Source organism: Hyla sarda, chromosome 8, assembly GCF_029499605.1.
Source record: "Hyla sarda isolate aHylSar1 chromosome 8, aHylSar1.hap1, whole genome shotgun sequence".
NCBI classification, from domain to species: domain Eukaryota; kingdom Metazoa; phylum Chordata; class Amphibia; order Anura; family Hylidae; genus Hyla; species Hyla sarda.
The window spans coordinates 42,688,855-42,715,254 of record NC_079196.1 but is presented as its reverse complement, the minus strand read 5'-3'; the positions used below and the strand labels follow the sequence as shown (position 1 = coordinate 42,715,254).

At 41.7% G+C, this 26,400-nt stretch overlaps 1 protein-coding gene across 4 annotated transcripts in view; it reads right to left on the bottom strand.

Moving 5' to 3' along the window:
* Positions 1-26,400, bottom strand: part of SLC4A10 (solute carrier family 4 member 10) — a 309,487-nt gene that overhangs the window by 193,389 nt on the left and 89,698 nt on the right. For all 4 annotated transcript variants that reach the window (XM_056535524.1, XM_056535523.1, XM_056535526.1 and 1 more), the window contains exon 2: positions 17,150-17,231. In XM_056535524.1, the coding sequence (XP_056391499.1) occupies positions 17,150-17,231 (82 nt within the window). The remainder of the gene's footprint in view (positions 1-17,149; positions 17,232-26,400) is intronic.

Genomic DNA, 26,400 nt, shown 5'->3' with positions numbered 1-26,400 from the left:
TTGCCACACGGGTCTGGCCATCATCCACCGGATTCAAGCAGGAGTTTGTAGCCATGTTCTCCTTGTATATATAATCACTTGCGGGTGGAGGGAACACGAGGCAAAATCCAGAGAATAGTAGAGAAAGTGGTTAGTCCAGCTCCCCTCCTTATGGCCGATACAGGACAGGCGCGGACCACGCCACGAACAAAACAAAACAGAAGAATGTCCAGAACAAGATCCGTGGAAGAATGCGTACTTTATTCAGTAAAAAACGCGGTCATACAGGATAGCAGGTGTGACACGTTTCAGCCTCTCGCAGGAGGCTTTCCTCATACACTGAGAAATAAAGTCAAGGAATCCATTAAATAGGGCAGTGAAAAGGAAGGGGAGGGCTCACCTGCCCGATAGGGAGGGATGCAAACAGCGGATGTCTTCCATTCCATGCCCATCCAATGAATATTCCTAAGTTACAAAAAAACGCATGAAGTGTGAACATGTATAAAAGCAATTAATAGTAATGTTGCTATTCATCGGTGCTACAATTACGGCGTGCGCGAATAAATTTACCCACTGGTAAATTCTTAGTTATGTGTTTCAGGTGGCAGGAGGAGGCATGCAGGATAGAATTAACAGAGGTATATTTTCTATAAGTTCTAGTGGAAATCTTCCCACATTGCATGTCTCCCCTTAGTGTCACATCCAGAAACGCAACAGAATTAATATGTTCGGATACAGTAAAATTCAGATTATATTGATTACTATTGAAATAAGTGGAGAACCCCTGTATGGCCGCTACATCAGATCGCCAAATAAATAGGAGATTGTCGATGTAGCGGCCATACCATACGATGTCATCGGTATAGGGGTTCATGGGGGAGAAGAGAATCCCCCTCTCCCACCAACACATATAAATGTTGGCGAGAGAGGGGGAGAACTTCGCCCCCATTGATGCTCCAGTGGTCTGAAGAAAGAAGCGGCTATTAAACATGAAAAATTATGGGTTAGAGGATAATCTACAACTAAAACCAAATATTTCTGGAGACCAATGGAATAAGATGAGTACGTATCCAAAAACCAAGTGAGTGCAATTGCGGCTAATCCATGAGGGATAACAGAATATAGTGAGGTCACATCTGCTGTGACCCAACACGCTGTGACCGCGGTTTTTACTGAATAAAGTATGCATTCTTCCACGGATCTTGTGTTGGACATTCTTCTGTTTTGCATATATATATATATATATATATATATATATATATATATTTATGTATATATATATATATATATATATATATATATATATATATATATATGATTATGCAAATTAGCATGGCCGGTATTTTTTGGCAAGAAAGGTGGCAACTCTAGTGGCCTGGTGGGGGCTCCCGTGGTGACTGCTGTATGCTTATACAACTACTGTGAGGTAACAATATGTCAAAATGTGATAACTACTTCAGAACAATGTAGAAGTGCAGAGAGAGAGAGATTACAACTAAGGGGTACTCCGGTGGAAAACTTTTCTTTTTTTTTTTTTTCTTTTTTTTTTAAATCAACTGGTGCCAGAAAGTTAAACAGATTTGTAAATTACTTCTATTAAAAAATCTTAATCCTTCCAGTACTTATTAGTTGCTGAATACTACATTGGAATTTTTTTTTTTTTTTGGAACACAGTGCTCTCTGCTGACATCACGAGCACAGTGCCCTCTGCCGACATCATGACCACAGTGCTCTCGGCTGACATCTCTGTCCAATTTAGGAACTGTCCAGAGCAGTTTATGTTTTCTATTGGGATTTTCTCTGGACAGTTCTTAAAACGGACAGAGATGTCAGCAGAGAGCACTGTGCTCATGATGTCAGAAGAGAGCACTGTGTTCCAAAAAGAAAATAATTTCCTCTGTAGTATTCAGCAGCTAATAAGAACTGGAAGGATTAAGATTTTTTTAATAGAAGTAATTTACAAATCTGTTTAACTTTCTGGCACCAGTTGATTAAGTAAAAAAATAAAAAAAAGTTTTGTACACCTCCAAAATGTGGGTTTTTCAGCTTAACCAATATGTGATCAGCACAGTCCAAGTCTTTGCAAGTGTTACCGTATCTTTAGGAGTTTCACTTCTAGAAAACATTACACAGTTGATAACACAAAAACTCAAATACTTTGCACTTCTCACAGGGAACAGTAATTTTCTGTTATAACACACTTTCGGTCGCGGTCGCTCTGACCATGTGGGACCACTTGTACTTTTACAAGTTTTAGAAGAAACATAAATTACAGATTCTGAATTACAGTTTAGTCTTAAGTGGTTTGGTCAACTTCACATACTTGTCATTGTTCTTCCAACTCTTGCATACAAATGTCTAAAAAAAATCCACTCTACTTAGGCTTACTACTATGGTCTCCCTTTCCAACTTACAAGCTCCCTGGCTTTGTTCAATGACGTCTCAGAGGGCCCCATTGTGCTCTCTCTCATATTTCCACAGAGTCCATGGGTCCCAATGACAACATGCACCTGGCCTTACTATGGCTGCTCACAGCTTCTTCCAGGCTCTCCATCACGCTCACTTAGCCGACCAGTATGCTCCTCAGAGGCCAACTGGGCTTAGACCTCTCACCGCAAGTCTTACTCCTGTTCACGTGCCTCATTGTATACTCACTCAGTGCCAAAAACACGCTCTTATGTATCCAACCCACAAACGCTACGGTAGAGCACTCTCTGTTGCAGCATTTTAAGCTTATAATATGTTCATGTCAATTATATTGTTTATTGCATATTATGATTCTCAGTCTTACAAAGTTGAATGGTATATTATTTCAGGATATTGCTGGTTGAAGAAGCTGGGTTTGTCGCTGTAACTTTGAAAAGGATACAGAATCCTTATTTTGGATAATTCTTCCATAATTAAAGGGATTGTCCAATTAGGACCACCCCAGCTCAGATTGTGGTTTGTTTGGGATAAAACTGCTAAAAAAAAAAAAAAAAAAAAGGTCAATGAATGAGACAAAATAATAGTTAAGATATGCCTATTATGAATTTAGCTGAGTGTTTGTAATGGTGGCAACACAACTTAGCGTCAACTTCAGTGCACCACTCTACATAAGCAGTAGCTTTGGCTCCTGAATGGCTCCTAAAGTAATGGAAATCACAGCTTCAAGCATATTTTCTAATGCCGTTAATTAAAAACTGATTTGTTTAATGAAGTTTGAACATCCCACAACTTAAACATGGTTCCAAGAATCTGCACACATTGGTAATAGCAGGTGCTCCTGAAAAACAATGATAATTGGAGACTGCCTCACTTATAAGGGCACAATTATTCTTAATACCATCTGGTTTCATTTCATATGTAATTAGAAAAGTTCTTTTCCCAGACTGTGCAAGCTGCTGATCATGCATGAAGATCCCATACTCACGGTTTATATCCACTAAGTACGGGTTTACCAAGAATTTAAAATGACCATTACTTTCAACAGCCTGGTTCCACTGCAAAGTGTAAGTCTATATAGTTATGGAGTAATAAAGGAGTGGGGATTGTGTGTATGCATTTGCGATGTAGGAGTTTCACACCTACAGTATGTCTACTGGAGGCCATATTGGTTGTCACCAATTTTCCCAGTTGAAAGAAAATAACTCAAAAGGCTTGAAATAGCTGGAGATCTTTTTTTTTATGTCCTTTAACCTCTTAAGGACCAAGCCCATTTTAACCTTAAGGACCAGGTCAATTTAATTTTTGCGTTTTCGTTTTTTCCTCCTCGCCTTCTAAAATCCATAACTCCTTTATATTTCCATCTACAGACCCATATAAGGGCTTGTTTTTTGCGTGACCAATTGTACTCTGCAATGAAACCTCTCATTTTACCATAAAATGTACAGTGACCCCCCAAAAAAATTGTTTTAGGGAGGAAATTTCAATGAAAATCACACTTTTGCACATTTTGGAGGGTTTTGTTTTCACACTATACACTTTACGGTAAAAATTATATGTATTATTTATTCTTTATTCTGTGGGTCAATACGATTTAAATGATACCCATGGCTAGATAGTTTTATATTTTTGTACCGCTTAAAAAAATGTATAAAACTTTTTGTACAAAATCGGTAATCTAAAATCGCCCTATTTTGACCACCTATAACTTTTTCATTTTTCCATATATAGGGCGGTATGAGGGCTCATTTTTTGCGCCGTCATCTGTACTTTTTATCGATACCACATTTGCATATATAAAACTTTTAGATCATTTTTTTTTTATAAAATGTGACAAAAAAGCTGCATTTTTAAACTTTTTTTAATTTTTTACCTTTACACCATTCACCCTACGGGATGATTAACATTATATTTTGATAGTTTGGACATTTACGCACGCGGCGATACCAAATATGTTTATAAAAAAAAAAAAATACGCTTCTTGGGGGTAAAATGAAAAAAACTGAAAATTTTCATTTTTATTGGGGACGGGATTTTTCACTTTTTTTTTACTTTTTATTTTTACATTTTTCAACTTTTTTTAACACTTTTTATCTCCCCATAGGGGACTACCTATAGCAATCCTTTGATTGCTAATACTGTTCAGTGCTATGCATAGGACATAGAACTGATCAGTAATATCGGTGATCTTCTGCTCTGGTCCATTCCGATGCTCACGGTCATACACAGGACGTAAATGTACATCCTGGTGCGCAAAGTCCCGGTAAACCAGGATGTACATTTACGTCTGTGGTTGCTATGGGGTTAAAGGAGTACTCCACTGCCCCAGCATCCGAAACATTTTGTTCCGAACGCTGGGTGCAGGCTGCTAGGGTCGTGACGTCACGCCACACCAAGCCCCCTCAATGCAAGTCTACGGGAGGGGGGGGCGGCTGCCACGCCCCCTCCCATAGACTTGCATTGAGGGGATGTGGTGTGACGTCATGAGGGGGCATGCCTGTGACATCTCAAGCCCCATATCCTGCACCGAATGTTCAGAACAAAATGATCGGGATGCTGAGGCAGTGGAGAACCCCTTTAAGCCACATGTACATTGTTAAAGGCATGCTGTAGTCTGGCAATGGGTTATATAAGTTACTCATAGAATGGTCTATAGTTAGATAACAGCAAGAAATCTTATAGAGGGTCTTCTTCTCTATATACAGTGCCTATGATCAAGGACTTTCCTGCTGGCACCTGACTTTTCCTCACTAGTACTGCTGCTTCCTTCTTGAAATATAGAATTAGCAACTACTCTGGGAATTACCAGATGCAATATTTACCATACTTGCTCTAAAATTTTCCATAAATAAGGGAAGCCCCCCAATTCGTGGAGTTATTTTCCTTCTGCCCTGAGAAAGTGGTTATATTTTACTATATGTTCCTGCCGCATGCTGTTGTATACCTAATTCAAGACATGATGATTTGGTTCTCTCTTGTCCTGTCATCTGCCAATGGAAGTCAGAGGGACTGCAGAGCAAGCTCCCTGCTGCAGCCGGGTAGCTCTGTGTGTCTACTCGTATTGGCGGATTTCTACAGCGAGAAATCTGCCACTACAAGCGGACACATATTGTTACCCGGCCGCAGCAGGAAGCTTGCTCTGCAGTCCCTCTGTGACTGCCATCAGCACATCCTCAGTGTGATATATGCTGCAGATGTGCCCCGTGTGACACTGCCATTAAGCAGACAGCTACTCAACACTAATGATGGGTCATTAACCCTTTACACAAGGTCATAAATGCTTATCACAGTATTTAAGGTATTAACTTCCATATGCCATTAGCTCAGGGGGCTCATCAGACCCCATCGACGTGAGTTTGGGGGGTCCGATAAGCTATAATGGTGGCAGAGGGTCTCCTTATCTAAAACATTTATCCACAGCCGGAGAGTTGTTTTCTTTGTTTTTTTTTACTTTTATACATCATAACATTAGAAGCATAACACTCTTGTTTTTATGTCAATGCAAACAGGAAACAGGTCACTAAACTGTGCTTACTTTTCCGAAATGCTTTTTGTGAACTTTTTTGTGGATTTGATGCAACATCATTGGGTCATAGTCAGGTCTGGAAAACAATATGAAAGATCATAGACAGCAAATTATGACCCCCAGAGGTTCTTACTATTATTAGTAGCACTGTATTATTTCTAAATTGGCCATTTGAATAGTGTTGCTCCAGAGTAGGGATTAACCGATTATCGGTTTGGCCGATATATACGATTTTGGACATTATCGGTATCTGCAATCACCTTGCTGATATGCCGATGATGCCCCACCCCCGCCCCACCCAGAGACCTGCCCCATTGCCTCCCACATCCCCGGTTTTATAATTACCTGTTCCCGGGGCCCGGGGTCCGTGCTACTTCTGGCTCCTGCAACGTCCTGTGCTATTGCTGTGCGCTGCGCAGCGCAATGACGAGTGCCGTCCTCAACGCGATGTCACCATCAGTGGGCACAGTGACAGCTCAGGTTGCCGCCGGAGCCAAAAGTAGCGCGGACCCCGGGAACAGGTAATTATAAAACCGTGGATGGGGGATGCAATGGGGCAGTGGCGGCGGTGGTGGTTGGACAAGGGAGAACCCTGGCACAGGCAGAGGGAGAAAAGCGGGTGGCGGCGACGGTCTCTGGCCCAGCAAAAACAGCTGCAGTTCATTGATTTAAAGCGCCCGCTTTAAATCATTGATCTGCAGCGGCTTCTGTAGGGCCAGGGGTGGGGGGGGGAATAGCAGATAACTTATACCGGAATATATCGGTATAGGCTATCGGCTATCGGCCTGAAAGGTCATAGACTATCGGTATTGGCCAAAAAAAATCTATATCGGTTGATCCCTACTCCAAAGTGTAATGTCTTTATTTATGTTCTCTAAAATCTCAATGCAATGTTATTGTATCTATCCATCTTGTTGAATGTCATCCTCCATTAATACTTCAAGCGGAATAAATGTGCAGTATTTAACATACATATAATAAATATAATTATATACATGTTTTCAATCTCTTTCCATGGTACGGGACATAATTTAGAACACTATTTTTCTCACACACATGAGTTTTCCCAGTGGTTTGTAGGAGAGGGCATGTGGGCCCCTGCGACAGAGGTGGCGAGGTGAGGAGTGTGGGTTGTGTGGTTTTTTTTTTTCCTTTTTGTTTCTTTTGCTCTTTTCCCTTAAGTAATACTCTTTTCTCAGCTAGATATGGATGGGTAAAGGGGGATGATGTGTGTGTGGGGTTGGCTTAAGGAAGGCTTGATTGAGACATGATAGTCCAAGGAAAGGCCCTTCTCCTTTTTTGCTTTGTGGTTTTGTTTTCAAAGGATATGGTAAATGTCATGATGAGTAGACCGTGAAATGTAGTAGGGCTATGTTGTATGGTTAGACCCCTCATCTTTTCTAATATCTAGCTTTTGTCAGTCTTTGTTTCTTATCTTTGTGTAATATTCATGAAAATTTATCACATGGGATTGAATCTAGAACACAATTTCTCAAGCCTTTTGTATTGTCTTTTTTCTTGACCATCGTGTATACTTTAGTTTTGACATATCATCTATGTTATGTCTATAGAATGATATAACCATTGGCCTTTCAGAAATAACACTTTCTTCACAGCATGTCTTCAGCATCTGAGATGTGAGCTTGGCATGGAATCCTTAGACTGAGGTCATCAGTCTGATTTAGAACATTGCACTGCAAATGTCTTTAGGAAAATAATGTATTTTGTAGATTCATTATTAATCATGTGCATTACCCTTTACACAGGTCAAACCGATTTTGGCCTTGAATGTTCACTTGCATTTCAACAAACTTTGCAGAAATTCGCATGTTATCTAAGAGACATTAATATATCTTATCAGAGAAAAGTCTCCACTAATTAGACTCCTGACATCCCCTACTCTCTCTTGCTCTCATTATTCACTTTAAATAACTGCTAAAATCTATCTTAACCCCTTAAGGACCCAGCACATTTTCACCTTAAGAACCCGGGCATTTTTGGCACATCTGACCACTGTCACTTTAAGCATTAATAACTCTAGGATGCTTTTACTTTTCATTCTGATTCCAAGACTGTTTTTAGTGACATATTCTACTTTATGTCAGTAGTAAATTTTTGTCCACACTTGCATCATTTCTTGGAGAAAAATTCCAAAATATGATGAAAAATGTGAAATTTTTTTAACTTTGAAAATCTCTGCTTATAAGGAAAATAGACATCCCCAATAAATTATATATTGATTCACATATACAATATGTCTACTTTGTATTTTCATCAAAAAGTTTACATTTTTACTTTTGGAAGACATCAGATGGCTTCAAAGTTCAGCAACAATTTTCCACAAAATTTTCAAAATGGGAATATTTCAGGGACCAGTTCAGTTTTGAAGTTTATTTGAAGGGCCTTCATATTAAAAATACCCCATAAATGACCCCATTATAAAAACCCCTCAAAGTATTCATGATATTCAGAAAGTGTGTTAACCCTTTAGGTGTTTCACAGGAATAGCAGCAACGTGAAGGAGAAAATTCAAATTCTTCATGTTTTACACTGGCATGTTCTTGTAGACCCAATTTTTGAAATTTTACAAGGGGTAAAAGGAGAAAAAGCCCCCCAAAATTTGTAACCCAATTTCTCTCAAGTAAGGAAATACCTCATATGTGGATGTAAAGTGTTCGGTGGGTGCAGTAGAGGGCTCAGAAGGGAAGGAGCGACAATGGAATTTTGGAGAGTGAGTTTTTCTGAAATGTTTTTTGGGGGGCATGTCACATTTAGGAAGCCCCTATGGTGCCAGAACAGCAAAAAAAAAAACCTCAACATGGCATACTATTTTGGAAACTACACCCCTCAAGGAACATAACAAGGGGTACAGTGAGCCTTAACACCCCACAGGTGTTTGACAAATTTCCGCTAAATTTGGACGTGAAAATGAGCATTGTAGTTCGCCCACAGAGCACTTTACATCCACATATGGGGTATGTTCTTTTTTGGAGTTACACATTTTGGGGGCTTTTTTCCTAGTCTCCCTTGTGAAAAGGAAAAATTTAGTGTAACACCAGCATTTTTGTGAAATTATTTTTTTTTTTTCTCATTTTCCCATCAAACGTAATGAAAATTCGTCAAACACCTGTGGGGTGTTAAGGCTCATTATACCCCTTGTTACATTCCCTGAGGGGTGTAGTTTCCAAAATGGGGTCACAAGTGGGTATATATTGTTTTGTGTTTTATGTCAGAACCGCTGTAAGATCAGCCACCTCTGTTGAGGCCTTTTTTGGGGATTTGCATTCGCCACCAAAATACCCTACAGCAGTGTTTCCTAAACAGGGTGTCTCCAGCTGTTGCAAAACTACAACGCCCAGCATGAACTGACAGACCAAACATGCTGGGAGTTGTAGGTATGCAACAGCTGGGGGCACATTGGTTGCACAACTCAGTGTTTCGCAACCAGTGTGCCTCCAGCTGTTGCAAAACTAGAACTACCAGCATGTACAGTCTCTCTGGACACAAAACTCTGTTTCACAATCAATGTGTCTCCAGCTGTTGCATAACTGCATCAATCAGCATGAATTGACAGTCGAAGGTCATGCTGAGAGTTGCAGTTTTGCAACAGCTGGAGTAAAGGCACACTGCTACAAATCCCCACATGCCCTTTGATAGTCTGTGCATGCTGGGAGTTGTAGGTATGCAACAGCTGGATGCACACTTTTTCATAGAAAAAAATAGTGCTTCCAGCTGTTGCATAACTACAACTCTCAGCATACCTTTTGGCTGTGCATGCGGAGAGTTGTTGCTAAACAACAGCAGGAGGTGAACAGGTCTCACCTCCTGCTGTATCCTGCCGACGGGACCGCCACCACTTCTGAGGGGATCCCCCGCAGGACCAGGGAGAGGAAGGAGACCCCCGCCGGCTCCCATTGCTACCCCGATCCCCGCCCAGCGAGGTATTGATTGGTCGGTTGTTCCAACCGATCAATCACGGGATCGTGAGGTGGCAACTGGGTAAAGTTGGTGAGGTGGCAACTGGGTAAAGTTGAATGGGGCTGTCTCAGACAGCCCCATTCACCCTTATCTTCCGGGTCACCGGGTCACTAGAGACCCAATTGACCCGGAATCGCTGCAATTCGCCAGTCTGAATTGGGGGGGGGGGGGGGGGGTCTCAGCAGTCAGCAGATATCAGCAGTCATCCTGGTCTGGTCCCCGCCCAGCGCCTGGCAAGGAACGAACTTCCCAAGGGCGTACAGGGGCGTCCTTAAGTTCCAGGGTGTCGGAGCGTACCTGTACGCCCTGGGTCCCTAAGTGGTTAAGACAGATCAGCTCACTGAGGAATGAGATTATATTATGTCAATAGAAGTCTGTAAAGAGGAGAGCAAGCAAATGAGTTAACTGCAGAGTAAGACATAGACATAGAGAGACACACAGATAAGCTGTGGAAAGCTCTAAAAAGTGTTACATCTCACCAGTGTTTGATTTACAACTTATACTGTTCAGAACTGCTCTATAATGTCATCAATGCTGTTGCTAAGGGTGTGCTATAGAGATACAGGAAGGCAGGATCTCTTCCTTTATGTGTGCAATATATTGGAAAAATCATAGAATCTAGTCTACACCCATCGACTCAAGGATAAATGAAAATTAGAGATGGGGCCTGCAAATGGGAAAGTATGTTAAAAGGTTAGTGGCCATTTAAGGGCTAACACCAGAGGACAAGCGAGGGTAATCAATTACAAAATACAGCCTACCCTATATAGTTGTGTTATATCGTACACAACAATGATGTGCACTTAATAAGTGAAGGCAAGGTCCCGTCTGCAGCTTCCAGCCTGGAATCTTATGGTACAAAAGGCGGCTTCACACGGAGCAAAAGGCAGGATCAATACTTCACTGGCCGGACCAAGGAAACAATCAGGTAAAATGCAGGAGGGTTTATTTCACAGAATGCAATGCGTTTCGCTGCGCAAGCGCAGCTTTCTCAAGCATGGCAAAGCCGAGACTGAAGCGCAACTGGTCAGTTGTTCTGAACGATCCAGTTTTGAAAGACATTGGGGGAGATTTATCAAAACCTGTCCAGAGGAAAAGTTGTCCAATTGCCCATAGCATCAGCTTGCTTCTTTCATTTTCATGAAGGCCTGTAAAAAATGAAAGAAGTGATCTGATTGGTTGCTATGGGCAACTGGACAACTTTTCCTCTTGACAGGTTTTGATAAATCTCCCCCATTGTTCCAAAGAACCCAGGAATTACATTTAGACGTTCAAAAACTTACAGAATTTTATTGCCCCCAGTAGATTAAAACATAAACATAATAATATAACTCCCTGTTCTTCACCTGGATGTTCCCTGTGCAATAAAAGTCGGTGCCATTGTTGCGCTATGATCAAAGAGAAATCTACTGTGTTTGAATCTTTCCAAACAGGCAAAACATTCCCTATCTCACAAACTATGAATTGTGACACCCAGTGCGCCATTTATCTTTTATACTGCAGCTGTCGTTTGCAATACGTCGGTCGCACCATACAAATCAAAAACAGTTTTTTACTCCAGTACATGCCAACAACACAGACTCCTTTTGGCTTATTATATTAGAAATGGTTCCCGAACATGTGCCCAATCGATACCAACACCTCAGTAACCACGGATCCTTCTGGATCTTTAAGTTGGCTACGTTATTCCAATATAGAAAATGTTCGTTAACACAGTCTTTTCACTTTTCTAATAATTTTAATTACTATTTCCCATTAGCTTCCACTTTTTGTTTCTCCTCTCTCTCTTCTTCTCCTCTGAACTTTTTTTTTAATTTTTTTCTCTCTAAATATTTCTTTTTTTATTCAACTATATATATATATATATATATATATATATATATATATATATATATATATGTGTATATATGTATATATATATATATATATATATATATATATTTTTTTTTTTTTTTTTCCCTCCCTTGTATTACCTTTCTTTTCTATATTTTTCTTAGTCCTTGTGGGCTAGATATAGCACTGATCATGTCTTTTTAATGTTTTGACACTATATATATATATATATATATATATATATATATATATATATATATATATATATATATATATATATATATATATATATATATATATATATTGTAATCCAATTGTCATATTTGTTTATATATGCCATTCGCTAAACAATCCTGTGATACATAGTTGTTACCATGTAATTGTATCGGATACGAAGGGGTTAACCCCAGGGTATATAAACCTCACTAGTCTCTGTATTGCCATGCTTGAGAAAGCTGCGCTTGCACAGTGAAACGCATTGCATTCTGTGAAATAAACCCTCCTGCATTTTACCTGATTGTCTCCTTTGTCCGGCCGGCGCAGTATTGATCCTGCCGTTTGCAGCCACCTTTTGTACCATAAAGTTCCTGACACGGACAGAGGTGTCAGCAGAGAGGACTGAGGTCAGACTGGAAAGAACTACACAACTCTCTGAAGTATAAAGAAGCTGATAAGTAATGGAAGGTATCACGATCACACCCTATCGGTCCAGCCAAGACATTAGAGAGAGTGTGATAGTGCAAGGGTTAAGGCCACCAGACCTCTGGGTATCCTCTACTAGTCCCAGAAAGTCACGAAATTAACCCTTAGATAAACATGTTTACACCAGAGCTGCCTTCAGAAAAGTGAGCTCATATATTTAGAGATCAAAGACCAGAGCTGATTAATTAAACATTTAATCTGATAAAAGGCATCACAGTGCTAAATATATAAAAATACAGGAACAAATTACATACAGGTACAAAAATATATAAAAGAGTTTTGCAAGACAAGTTCAGAAAACAAAAAGATGAAGTCCTTACAGCATGATGACATAGCAGTCCTGGTCAGTGAGAGTCCAGCTCTTGTCAGCTTTGGGCACAGCCTTGAACACCCTGAGTCTAGCATTGTTAAATATTATATATCTGCCTTTTTGGAGGGAGACTCCATTCCCCCCTCCCCTCTGATCCCACCAAGGGGGCATCTCTGTTCCTGGACCTCTTATCTGGTTGATTATATGATGGGACCAGAGTGCCCCTTACATCCTGCTGCTTCAAAAGGCCTCTGACTTCAAAGGAGATACAAACAAACAGCCAGACCCCCAATAAAATGCAATACACAAAAGGATACACCGTCTGAATGACCTCTTACCCATGTCTTGGATAATACATCACACACAGTTATAATTTATAATACACATATAGGATTTTAATAACCAGGCCTTGGGCCTGACAGAAGGATTAACATTTTTAAATAGAAGTAATTTACAAATCTGTTTAGCTTTCTGGCACCAGTTGATTTGAATTATTTTTTTCCACCGGAGTAACCCTTTAATGCAGGTTTTTTTGTAGTTTACAAATCTTTTAACTGTATACAGTAATTACACTTTCACCTCTACTAAGGTGGTGTAAACCGTAATGCAATGTATGGTAGAGCGCAATTTGTATTCATCTAAAGTCAGTCTCCAAGTCCACTGTGAAATTTAATTACCTATTGTCACCTTTCATTTGTAGCACACTCAGGGATCGTCAGCTATTTGTTTAGTTTTTTTTTTTTCTTTTGCCAAGGCTTATTAAATTGGTGCAGATATCCAAGATGATGCTTTTTGCTGCAAGCGTGCAGGGTGTTCTGTGGGAGTGTATAACTAAGGTTGTAGATCAGTTCAGCTTTCAGCCTATGTTTTTGGATTTTTATTAGTACAGGTGATAATGTAACCACAGAATCCTATTCAGACTCCCCAAAGGCAGACATTATGTTCCTCCTATGTAGACAAATAAGAATTGGTGACCTGCTGATTTGCTGTAATAACTTTCATATGTGATTCTGGTTCTGGCTGAGAAGCTGGGCACACAACACAGGGCTGCTGCTTATCTTACCGCACAAGGCAAGGAAAATCCACAGCACATATTGGGAGGATAGGGAACCTAGGGCCAAACTGGGCTTTCTCCAAGTGCCAAACCAACATTCCAGAATTGGCAAGGTACCATTCACCTGCTTCAACACTGACAATTTTATTTGCTTCCGATCCCAATTTTTTGCTACAAAAATATGAAAAAAAGTGCACTGTGTGAACCAGACTCTTGGCGAGTATGGCAGTGTAAAAATAAATTTTTTTTGCAGGGGGTATGCTCATATTTATCAAGGGTATATGAATGCACCCTGTCCAGTGTAGTCCTACAGCAGACGCCCTTCCCCCAGAGTTGCACATAGGTACAGGCCTCCTGCAGGCAAAACCTGAACTAGTACTTATGTTTATGGCTATATTGAGGCATCAATATTTTCTGTAATAATGTCAACTCAAGAAATATCCATTTATGTTTTTTATGAGATGCTTAAAAACAATGATTTCTTAAGTGGTCACGACACAACCCCTTTATCCAGCAGCCTAGCTGATCTGTATACATTATGTTGTGTATTAGCGCTTACGTTACATTATAGAATTAGGAGGATGAGGTTACTTGTGGTGTTTTAAACAGAGCATTATGGTAGAAAAATAAGCTGAGTAGATTTTGCATCAATAGGAAATCTAGGACGTGCTGACAGATGGTCATGGTTATCTAGGTATGTATTTCCCACCCACAGTTCACAGATCCATTATGGGTCTTACTGGACAGGTTAGAGTTACAGTGTCACTGTCATTTCAAAAAACTTTTGACATCTCACAGCGACACACGTTTTGATTGGTCAGGGTCTCAGGGCTGAAACCCCTTTTGATGAGGAGAAGGAGCAGGGAGAAGTGTGCAGTAATTAAAGAGGTACTCCGCTGCTCGGTGTTTGGAACAAACTGTTCCAAACGCTGAAGCCGGGATCTTGTGACATCATAGCCCTGCCCCCCCCGTGACATCATGAGCCCCGCCCCCTCAATGCAAGTCTATGGGAGGGGGCGTGACAGCTCAATTAACTCAATTAACTAACAGGTTAACAGGGTTTTATATACTTTTCTCTACAGAACCATACCCCTTAGAACGTGTTCACATGTTCAAAGCCAGAAACAGATCATGGATCATGAATAGATCTTTTCAGATCCATTCCTGGATATTTATTCAATAATTGCAATTAAAAACCTGAAAATGTGTACACAGCCTTAACCTCAGGTTTCAAAACACCAATTGGCTCTCTGGTTTGGGCTAGTTTTAGGGTACTTTCAGACTGCATATTTTACGCTGAAGATCCACCGCTGAAGGACCCCTACAGGGTGCCTTTAGATGTGCCTGCTTGGAGCGGCAATACGCCGCTACGAGCAGACACATTGCTGCGATGTGCGAGTTGCCGCACATGCGCGGTGTACTCGTACACATCGCGGCCGCTCCCTCGGCTCCCTGAGCTAGGCCAAGAGCAGCCGCGATGTGTGAGCAGACTCCGCATGCGCGCAGCAACTCGCTCATCGCAGTGTGTCTGCTCATAGCGGCGGATTGCCGCTCCGAACAGGCACATGTAAAAGCAGCATACATCGGTCCTTCAGCGGCGGATCCGCAGCGTAATATGTGCTGGCGATCCGCTCGTGTGAACGTACCCTTAGGAAGCAATTATACTAAGTGTGTGTGTTTGAGACATCTAGTAATTTACTTCTAGATTCATGTGGAAAGAACATTCATCCAAGGAGTCGGGAAGGAATTTTTCACCTGTCATGGGGCAACAGGCATCAGCCGCATGGGAGGGGGTGGTTGCCTTCCTCTGGAACCACTTAGTAGGGTTTAGGTTGAACTTTATGGTCTCTTGACTTTTTTTCAAACTATGTAACTTACAAACTATGTAACTATGCATGTAATCTATGTACAATCCATATGCATTAGCAGCATGAAGAAACTCGACAATACATACGATCAGCATAGAAAAGGTTAACTGTATATCAGATTAGATAATTATTCACATTCAATTCTGACAGCTTGTTCTCCCCAGTCAAACACAAAACTAGTAAACTGGTATAATGCATAAGGGTGAGGTAGTTGCATGTCAGTGCTGAGCCCCCCATTAATCTCTAGATAAAGCTGCACATGGCAGTACGTTTCACTCCATAGCTTAGTGCCCAATCCTTCACGTTGCAAGTGACAGGCTTTTACAGAATTTAACAGAGCCTATCTCCTGCAAAGAGCATTGGGCCACACACTTCCCCCAGCTATATCTAGAGATTGTGGAGGCCTCAGCACTGAGACCCCAACCGATCACAACTTTTGAAATGGACTGATGAAACAAATAGCTCTGTCTTAAATAACTCATGCATACAATAAGGCTGTGTGCACAGGGCTTGTACATATTATGAACTCCTAGGGCTGTGTTTCCCAATCAGGGTGCCTCCAGTATTGCAACAGCTGAAGGCCCCCTGGTTGTTAAACACTGCCCAAGGCACTCAGTATATCAACATATGGTGAGGAATACCATAATAATACAGCATTCCATGAAACATCTGTATAAGATGACCCCCGAGGTGCAGTATGGACTCATACTGGTGGTTTTGGCTGCATGTTTTTCGCACTTGACATAGATTTACCCCTAGTTCTCTGAATATACAGTAGGTGTCAGCTATGCAGATACTTTAGAACAGAACACTTGTTCCCTCATGAGTATACACAACGCACGTGCAAACACAAAAAAGAAAAAAAGCATACAAAAGAAATAAAATGATCTGCTATATGTCCACAATGCTAAAAGTTATTTCAACCATATGCAAATGTGAGTCGTCTAATACCCAGCCATATGCATATGACATTTCTATCTAATTGTATCTGTCATTCCAGCAAAAAGGCCATTTGTATAGGGTTTGACAGGCTTATTGTTTCTGTGTCTATACAGAGAGTATGTGTCAGAGATAATGCACCACACATGCAATTTACTCTAATGGCACAGAACATTTACAGAAAAAAGATACTGAGGAAAATGGCTTAAAATGTTCTGTAAAAAGACAACCAAATATGCACATTGGGAAAATCTGAAACTGCTGTAGGAGTTAGTTTTGCTTATGAACTCACCCCATACTCTCTTCCCTGCAATTACTAAAAGTTACTACAAGGGGAGTATTTTTTAGGGAGATTTCAGAAATGGCTACATGGCAGAATATGACAGATGTAACCCCAGTGGCAATATCACCCTGGTAACATCAGCACATCAGAGACATCACGCCATTGATTTAGGCTGTCCGGGATGCAGCCGTCAGACACACCAGGGTTACAATGACACAGTAATAACAGGCCAACTCAGGATCCTTCTCCGTACCTTCTAAATCTTCTTTCTCTAATTGGGTTTTGAGAAGCGAGCGTGTTCCTCCTCTGTCTACTACTGCTTCTTCATCGTTTCTCTGAAATAAAGAACAAGAATACGTAAGATAAGATTCAGTTCATTTATACAACGTAGTGCCATGGAAAAATCTAGACAATATAAATGTACATATTTGTAGTTGAGATGGATGTTGGCTTGGTAAAGACTGTAAGAGACCAAAATATTGTCATTTGATTCTATGTCAATTGAAGAAATCATAGTTGAATGGGCAATGTCATTTGCAAAAATATACATAATTTACATAATGACATCATACGTATATTTGTAATATACATTAGTTTTTTTTCTTTATATTTTTTGAGTGAAAGAAAGTTTCCTACATGTTACTACTAGGGGTCACTCCACTGTCGCCCCCCCCCCCCCCCCATTGTCTTGTCCCTGCAGCTTTTGCCTGTGTGTCTGGATTGGGACAAAATACAGGAAGTGTGGACAGGACAAGCAGGACTCTGTGCAGGCTCCTGGCTTGTCAATCAGCCTGCTGTGTGAGCGGGGGGCTTGAAAGAGAGCCTCAGTGTACAAAGTCCTGCTTGCCCTCAGTGTACAGAGCCCTGCTTGTCCTCAGTATACAGAGCCCTGCTTGTCCTCAGTGTACAGAGCCCTGCTTGTCCTCAGTGTACAGAGCCCTGCTTGTCGTCAGTGTATAGAGTCCTGCTTGTCCTCCGTGTACAGAGCCCTGCTTGTTCTCAGTGTACAGAGCCCTGCATTTCCTCAGTGTACAGAGCCCTGCTTGTCCTCAGTGTACAGAGCCCTGCTTGTCCTCAGTGTACAGAGCCCTGCTTGTCCTCAGTGTACAGAGCCCTGCTTGTCCTCAGTGTACAGAGCCCTGCTTGTCCTCAGTGTACAGAGCCCTGCTTGTGCTCAGTGTACAGAGCCCTGCTTGTCATCAGTGTATAGAGTCCTGCTTGTCCTCAGTGTACAGAACCCTGTTTGCCCTCACTGTACATAGCCATGCTTGTTCACAGTGTACAGAGCCCTGCATTTCCTCAGTGTACAGAGCCCTGCTCGTCCTCAGTGTACAGAGCCCTGCTCGTCCTCAGTGTACAGAGCCCTGCTTGTCCTCAGTGTACAGAGCCCTGCTTGTCCACAGTGTACAGAGCCCTGCTTGTCCTCAGTGTACAGAGCCCTGCTTGTCCTCAGTGTACAGATGCCTTCTTGTCTACAGTTCACAGAGCCCTGCTTGTCTACAGTGCACAGAGCCCTGCTTGTTCTCAGTGTACAGAACCCTGCTTGTCCTCAGTGCACAGAGCCCTGCTTGTCCTCAGTGTACAGAGCCCTGCTTGTCCTCAGTGCAAAGATTAACCTCAGTGTATAGAGCCCTACTTGTCCTTAGTGCACAGAGCCCTGCTTGTCCTCAGTGTACAGAGCCCTGCTTCTCCTCAGTGTCTAAAGCCCTGCTTGTCCTCAGTGTACAGAGTCCTGCTTGGTCTCAGTGTAAAGAGCCCTGCTTGTCCTCAGTACACAGTGCCCTGCTTGTACTCAGTGCACAGAGCCCTGCTTGCTCTCACTACACAGAGCCCAGCTTGTCCTCACTGCACATAGCCCTGCTTGTTCTCAGTGTATATAGCCCTGCTTGTCCTCAGTGTATAGAGCCCTGCTTGTCCTCAGTATACAGAGCCCTGCTTGTCCTCAGTGTACAGAGCCCTGCTTGTCCTTATATTTAAGTACATAGTGCCCTGCTTGTCCTCAGTGTATAGAGGCCGGCTTTTCCTCAGTGTACAAAGCCCTGCTTGTCCTCAGTGTACAGAGCCCTGCTTGTCCTCAGTGTACAGAGCCCTGCTTGTCCTCAGTGCACAGAGCCCTGCTTGTCCTCAGTGTACAGAGTCCTGCTTGTCCTCAGTGCACAGAGCCCTGCTTGTTCTCAGTGTACAGATCCCTGCTTGTCCTCAGTGTACAGAGCTCTGCTTGCCCTCAGTGCACAGGGCCCTGCTTGCCCTCCCCTCCCCCCTCCCAAACACACAAACACACTTCTTGTATTTTGTCTCTGCACAGAAACACACAGGCAATAGCTGCAGGGACATTTAACAAATGTATACTGTATTACAAATATACTTATAATGTTATAATCTACATTATATACATGGTTTTTGCATAAGACAGTGTCCATACAAAGGAGTTGTCTAGTGAAAATAAGTTACACCCTGTCTACAGGATAAGGTGAGAAGTGCCTGATCGCAGGGATCTGTTTTTTCTTCCTATAGCCAAGCTCTGATGTGTTGTAGACTGAAAATAATTCCCTCCTAGAATCTCCATACAGTCCATGCCTCTTTAGCTGGCTGACACTGTCTGGCAAGTCTCTTTGCCTGAAGAACCTCACACTTAGTGCTTGTTCACAATGCCGGAGTGCTCCACTAAAGGCAGCTGTGTCAGTCATTCCATCAGAAGGACAGGTAAAATGCCAGACACACAATGGACCCCTTTCAAGTCAATAAGATGCTTCGGGACCTGGTAGTGTCAGTTGTGCTGATGTGCTGACACCACCACAGTTAAAAAAAAAAGAGATGACCAGATCTTGAATGGGTTGGACCACAACTGTCAAGTGTATGGAACCTCTCAATTCTCCTCTAACAGATCTGTAATCCAATGACGCATAGAAAAATCTTGAAATATGATTAAAGTGTCCCTATCATTTGAAAGAAATGTTTATATATCATAAGGTTACATCATGTTTTGATCGGTCAGAGTCTGAGTGTTCAGACCCAGACCAAACACTAGAACAAGCTGGGAGAAGTGTGTGCTTAGCACGTTCTCTCCTGACTCTGAATCATGTGACCTGGATGACCTCACAATGTATATCTGTGGTTCGTCATAGACACAGAGTGAGAAGAGACACTTCTGGCTGCCCACTTCTCTTTCCACTTCTTCTTGCTACTGATTGGGGTCTGAACACTCAGGCACCAACCAATAAAAATATTTGACATGTTTCTAGGAGAGATACATGATTTTAAAAGAATTTTAACTGCAATAAACTGATCAAACAAGAATGCTGAACTTTTCAAATATTGAATTCACCATTGGTCGCTGGACAAATATCCACTGCACACTATTTATACGACCAACAAATTTATTATCATTGTGTGTCAAAAAATCCAACTGCTTCTGACTGAAACATATTTTTGTCCATATGTCAAAAAGTTGGCATCCCCACCTGTGAGTTCTTGTTTCAGACACATATATTAAGTTTGTGGACAAAAATTGAAAGGTATTTTATAGTACCAAACAAACTCACTAAAAGAGAATTGGTATAGAAACAGGCAAGTTTGCAGTATTTGCCAATGGGACAAATTTACCAAAGAGATGGCACCAACTTAACAAATTGGTCCAAAAATACCAACAGTGAATCCAACAGTACTGGTAAATCCCGCACAGTATAGTACACTGTGCTGCACTCTCATACTTCCATATCCTATATGTGTAGATAATGAGATTTTCCTAGTTAAGGTTAAAGAGGTTATTACAGTACATGGCGATGTAGGTTAGAGATGATTCACAGATGATTAGGAGAGATGTCATGACTACTTATTTCTACATCAATGCTAAAGATCTGTATAACCTATAGGATGACAGTATGTTGTGTCACGTGCCAAGGTCATAGCAAATCAATCAACCTGGGGCCTATGGGGAAGCTACCACATCTGGCCTAGGAAACCATCTTCTCCGTACAATCCATATAATCCATACAGTCTTCTCCATACAATCCAACAGCAGTGCGCACAATAATAAAAGCCCATTCACTGACAATACATTATTTCACCCCATATGATCTTCAGTTATATAAAGCAAATATACAGTATCACAGCTGCCTGGACATCATAGAGTTAAATGATGAACAAGCCATGAAAAGTTCTACATTTTGAAGATAAAACCCTTCAGGGGGATTACTAATTCAATGTACCACTTAATTCCTTATTTTCCTGGCTGCTCAAATGATAGGGTATTTTTTTCTTAAATTGTCACATAAGCCTATATGGCTATATTCAAACGGTTGAATATTTGCAAAATGTCTGCCCCGAAAACACGGACATTTTGCAAAAATTGGGTGTTAGCAGAACATGGCACAAGGACCGCTCTGAAATGTGCCGTCCCCACAAACAGCAATGCATTTCTGAGCAAATTCTGAAGGCCGAAATCACAGTGTGCATGGTACAGCAGAATCCCATTGAAAGCAATGGAACTCTGCCGCAACGGAATTTCCGATCCAAATTTTTCTTCTGGATTCCGATGTGTGAATGTGGCCTAATACTAATGTATTGTTGCTCCCACATTAGGCCAGGTTCACATGATGGAATTTCCGAGCAGAATCCAGTGGAAATCCCAATTCCATCCTCTGCCGAAATAAATGACATGTGGAAGTATCATGTGGAATCCGCTCAGAACTGCATCACCGCCTATGAAAACATGTTCTGCTGGTGCCTGCTGTTAGGAGAAGATCTGCCGGAAATTTTCCAGGAATTCTGCAAAGATTCTGCCATGTCAAAGTGGCCTAATTGTTCTGAAATCTGCAAGGCTGGCTGTCCAGGCATGCTAGGCATACTGGAGGCATACTGGTTGGGAAACACTGTTCTAGACACTTCTATGCAATAATAAAATACTGAAGCTCTGTTCAGTGCAAGTGAATGAATATAAATGCAAATCAATGCCTATGGGACCACCTAACCATACAATGAAGAGGACTCAAACGTGATCAAGGTGACAGGCGTGGGAACAGTGAACACTAGACACCATTCCTGGGGAAGCGGGGTAGTGATGCTTTAGGCCAGGTTTAGAATAGGAGTGGATGTCAACAATGGTCTACTTTACCGCACAGTCTGTGTCATTTTATGTAAGGAATGCCCAAAACAACCTCTACACACAGGAAAATATGACTGATTACTGGCCTGGAAAAATGTGAGGACATAACTGAAAGAATAACAAAGAATAATTATGGATTGGATGTGAAATAGCTGACAGTTCACTATACTTTTTGGCAAACACAAAAAATAAGTATTAGTCCTGTGGGTGCATGCAAAACCCAATACCCACGTAAAAAGCAGATCTGATAATACAAAAAAAGTGCGATCATTGTGGAGGTTTGACTCTAAATGTTTCTTTCCTTTTCATCAATACAAAGAAAGAAGAGACACGGCAACTCACCCAAAGGACTTCTGCAACTGGTAAGATTTATTCCGGCATCGGGGCAAAATCAAGAGTGGATAGACACGCTACAGCATGGAACAGGGGGAGAGTGGGGCAGGTGCAGGGACTGGCAACGTTTCACGTCAATTGACGCTTCTTCTGGCCGTGGCCGGAAGAAGCATCAATTGACGTGAAACATTGCCAGTTCCTGCACCTGCCCCACTCTCCCCATGTTCCATGCTGTAGCGTGTCTATCCACTTTTGATTTTGCCCCGATGCCGGAATATATCTTACCAGTTACAGAAGTCCTTTGGGTGAGTTGCCGTGTCTCTTCTTTTTTTGTATTGATGGACAAATATTGCTTCTATCTATGATACTGAGCACCCCCCAAGACCTGTAGTATTAGACCGCTTCAGCTTCTTAGTGGCTCATAACGCTACCATACCTAGTGCATTAACCCTTGCAGTCCCTGGTCCTATTTCTTTTGCCTGCCTCTATTTCTTTAATTTTCTTTACAACATTATTACATAATATGGGATGTCTATTGCAAGAATAAGTCAGGACTAGGCTCATTACTCGTCTTCTGCCCCACTTGGAGCTATACATTAGCCATCTGTCAATAAGGGATGCCCAAGTATGTTGCAGGTGGGCCCGTTGACTTGAATCAGCAGAACGTAGTCATAACGTTGAACATAAAATGTATTTGTGCGGGGGCCCAAAAGCTTGATAGACCACAATTTTCAGTTCTACACATAAAAAAAAAAGCATACATTGGGCAGAACGTAGTCACAATAGCCAAGATTTATCAAACTATGTGAGAGTAAAAGTGGAGTGATTTTCCCATAGCAACCAATCAGAGCTCAGCTTTCACTTTACCAGAGCTCGTTAGCTGAGCTGTGATTGGTTGTTATGGGAAAATGACTCAATTTTTTCTCACACAGTTTGATAAATCTGGGCCAATATGACTATGTTCTGCCTATTTAGGTCAATGGAGCTGAAGGTAACATAGCCGTCGGGCTATGTGTCGGCATCCTTTATTGGTAAATGGTGAACGTATAGCCTGACGTGGGGTAGAAGACAAGACGTTAACCTAGCCTAGACAGCTGGATCCAGATTAATTTGCATGGCCAGCATGTAATACTGCATTTTACCTGCAGTGGGCCCTGCAGGAAAAATGAATGGTTGGAGGCAGCTTCTAGCAGCAATCAGCTGCGGACCAGGCTGACTATCTTTACAGAATAGGACAACTATGTTAACTGAGGTTCTGCAGAGTAGAACTCTCAGGTTGCCCCAAAGTCTGCTTCCCATATGACATAAAAATACTTTAAAGTTTTTAAAGGGCATGTATTTTTCAGAGCATCTGTTTTGTTCTGTTGGTGGAGGCCCAGTTTCAGTAGGTACAGCTGATGTTAAAATCTACTTGTAATAGCATAAAACAAGCCGCCATCTATGTCTTCTAGCAAGGAAAGGCACCTACCTAAATGTTTCTGCATTTCTTTTGAACATCTATTTTTTCCCCCTGGCTGGGAGGGAGGGTAGGTGATATAACGGTATGATATGTCTGTGATCTATATTTTTTATGTATAAAAATGTCTTCTTACATGTTAGGCTGCTGGTCCCAAGGCTTCGCTGCACTCGACTACACAGTTAGGCCCCTTTCTGTGGGTCACTGCTTTAAACCCTTTCCAGCAGGCCTTGCACTATGATACATGGTACTACTTAAGAGTTGACCTTTTTTTCTCTCTATTCCATGAGACCTCCCTACTTTTTACAAAGCTTAAACTACCTTGGCCCCTATCCTTGGAAGTTGTGCAAAATCTCCCATCCTCCCAACTGCAGAGTTACCTAGCTGAAAAAAAGGGGCTTTGCCATCATGGAAAAGTGTCTGATCATGGGATCAAATGACTGGGACCCCCACAATCTCAAGAATGGGACTCCTGAAGCTCCCAATTGATTGGAGAAAAGTGTGCATACTCAATGGCCACTTCCCTCATTGTCTATGGGGATAGTCAAGTGCCTGAATCTGACCTACCGGATATCATGGCAACCAGAACGGCCTTTGTAAATATCCACAATAAGCGAGCTTTAGTACAAATATGCATACACCAATTCTGCTATCATTCTCCGAACAATCTTAAGCATGTCCCCCTATCTAGGCCCTATCTATGTCAAAGTGCAAAATAAAATAGCATTTGGTAACTATAAACACTCTTACCTAACCTTGTGATCAAGGTAAAGTCAAGGGGTTGTACAAAATAACTAGAACACACCCTTTTTTTACATAGTCAAACGACCCATTTTTCTCAGTCATGTAACTTATACCCCTTGATACACTTTATTCCTGCTGTTATAAAAATATGTTTTTGTTTTTTATGGGCATAATGTCAGAACTGACTGAGTTCCAAAGGGAATTGATTGTTGTCAAGCACTTAGTAAGGGCACTTGTGATCTGAGTTGTTGAGTTGATGGGTGTGTCGAGGTCTACTGTTTCCTTGATCACATCTCAAACTGTGCTTAGACCAGCAAAACATCTGAAGACAGAAGTAGCTGTGGTTGAAAGGCATAGCTTGATGGAAGGGAGAGAAGAGCAGTTTATTTAATTGTAGCCAAAAATTACACTAAGGCTATGTTCCCAGAGATATACAGTACCTATTACACAAATACTAAAACCCAATTATCATAGAGGTAACATGTGCTGATAACCTTAGTACTCCTGGGATTATAAGTGACGGACAGTACTTAATCTACTGAACAATCTTTAATGGTTATAGAATGACACATAACACACATACATCTTAAAAGCAGAGATATGGCAATTGAAAAAATTGGGTGTCTGCAGGACAATAGTAACAATGGTATATGTGTATCCCATATGTAAGGGCATATAAGCTGCTAGATGAGCATTATTACGCAATACAAGTGGCGTACTGGACAATAGCACTATATGCTATACATAAAATGCAAGTGCACAGGAATAAAACTCAAGTGAGCCAACCACAGTGCAATGATCCAGATACCCACATATACAATCAAAAGGTGTAGCCAGGAGACGTCCACGCCGACGACCGTTTCAGACTGTGTGCTTCTTCCGGTCGTAGGGGGTGGACGTCTCCTGGCTGCACCTTTTGACTGAGATGGATGAGGAAGAGTTCAACTTGACTATGGAAAAAAAGGGGTGCTCTAATTATTTCATCTAACCCCTGTAGAGTTGATTCTTAAAGGGGAACGCCGCCCCTAGACATTTTATCCTCAATCCAAAGGTTAGGGGATAAGATGTCTAATTGCGGGGGACCCGCCGCTGGGGACTCCCGCATTCTCGGCTGCGTCACTCCAGACGGCGGAGGCTCATGACTTCACGGCCATGCCCCCTCAATGCAAGTCTATGGGAGGGGACGTGACGGTACGAGTGGGCACGGCTGTGACGTCTCGAGCCTCCGGCGCTGAACCCAACACTCTAAACGAACACCGGGTGCAACAGGGAAATCACGGGGGTCCCCAGTGGCGGGACCACCTCGATCAGACATCTTATCCCCTATCCTTTGGATAGGGGATAAGATGTCTAGGGGCGGAGTACCCCTTTAGTACAAAAAAATTATTTACTATTGAAAAAAAACATTTGGTTCAAAGGGAAAACTAAAGCAGAAAGTTATTTAAAGTCAATAATGGATGTAAAATAGAAAATCTATTGGTCGCCCATTAAATTTTAACATTGACGTCAGTAGCATAAGGAATAGAAAAATTATACAGACAAAGTTGTATGATGTACTTCTTTGATTGTGAAGCTACAATGGGTTGTTCTGTTTAAGGAAGCATTCTGTCGGCTGTACTGTTTCTGGATGGAATTCCGCTGGCATAGATTATCAAGAGGAAATTTGTATTATTGTTTATAAGGGCACTCGGCTGGTACTGGCATAGGTGCTACCTCCGGTGAGTCTTCAGCAGCTGGCTATAGTTACTGTAGATTATAAGAGTCAAATAGCTGCTATGTTGCGTTACCTGTAGATCAAGGTGTTATTATATGATACTTGTGACGTTCTTAAATGTATCAATAGTTGTAAAAGAGAAACTGGAATATG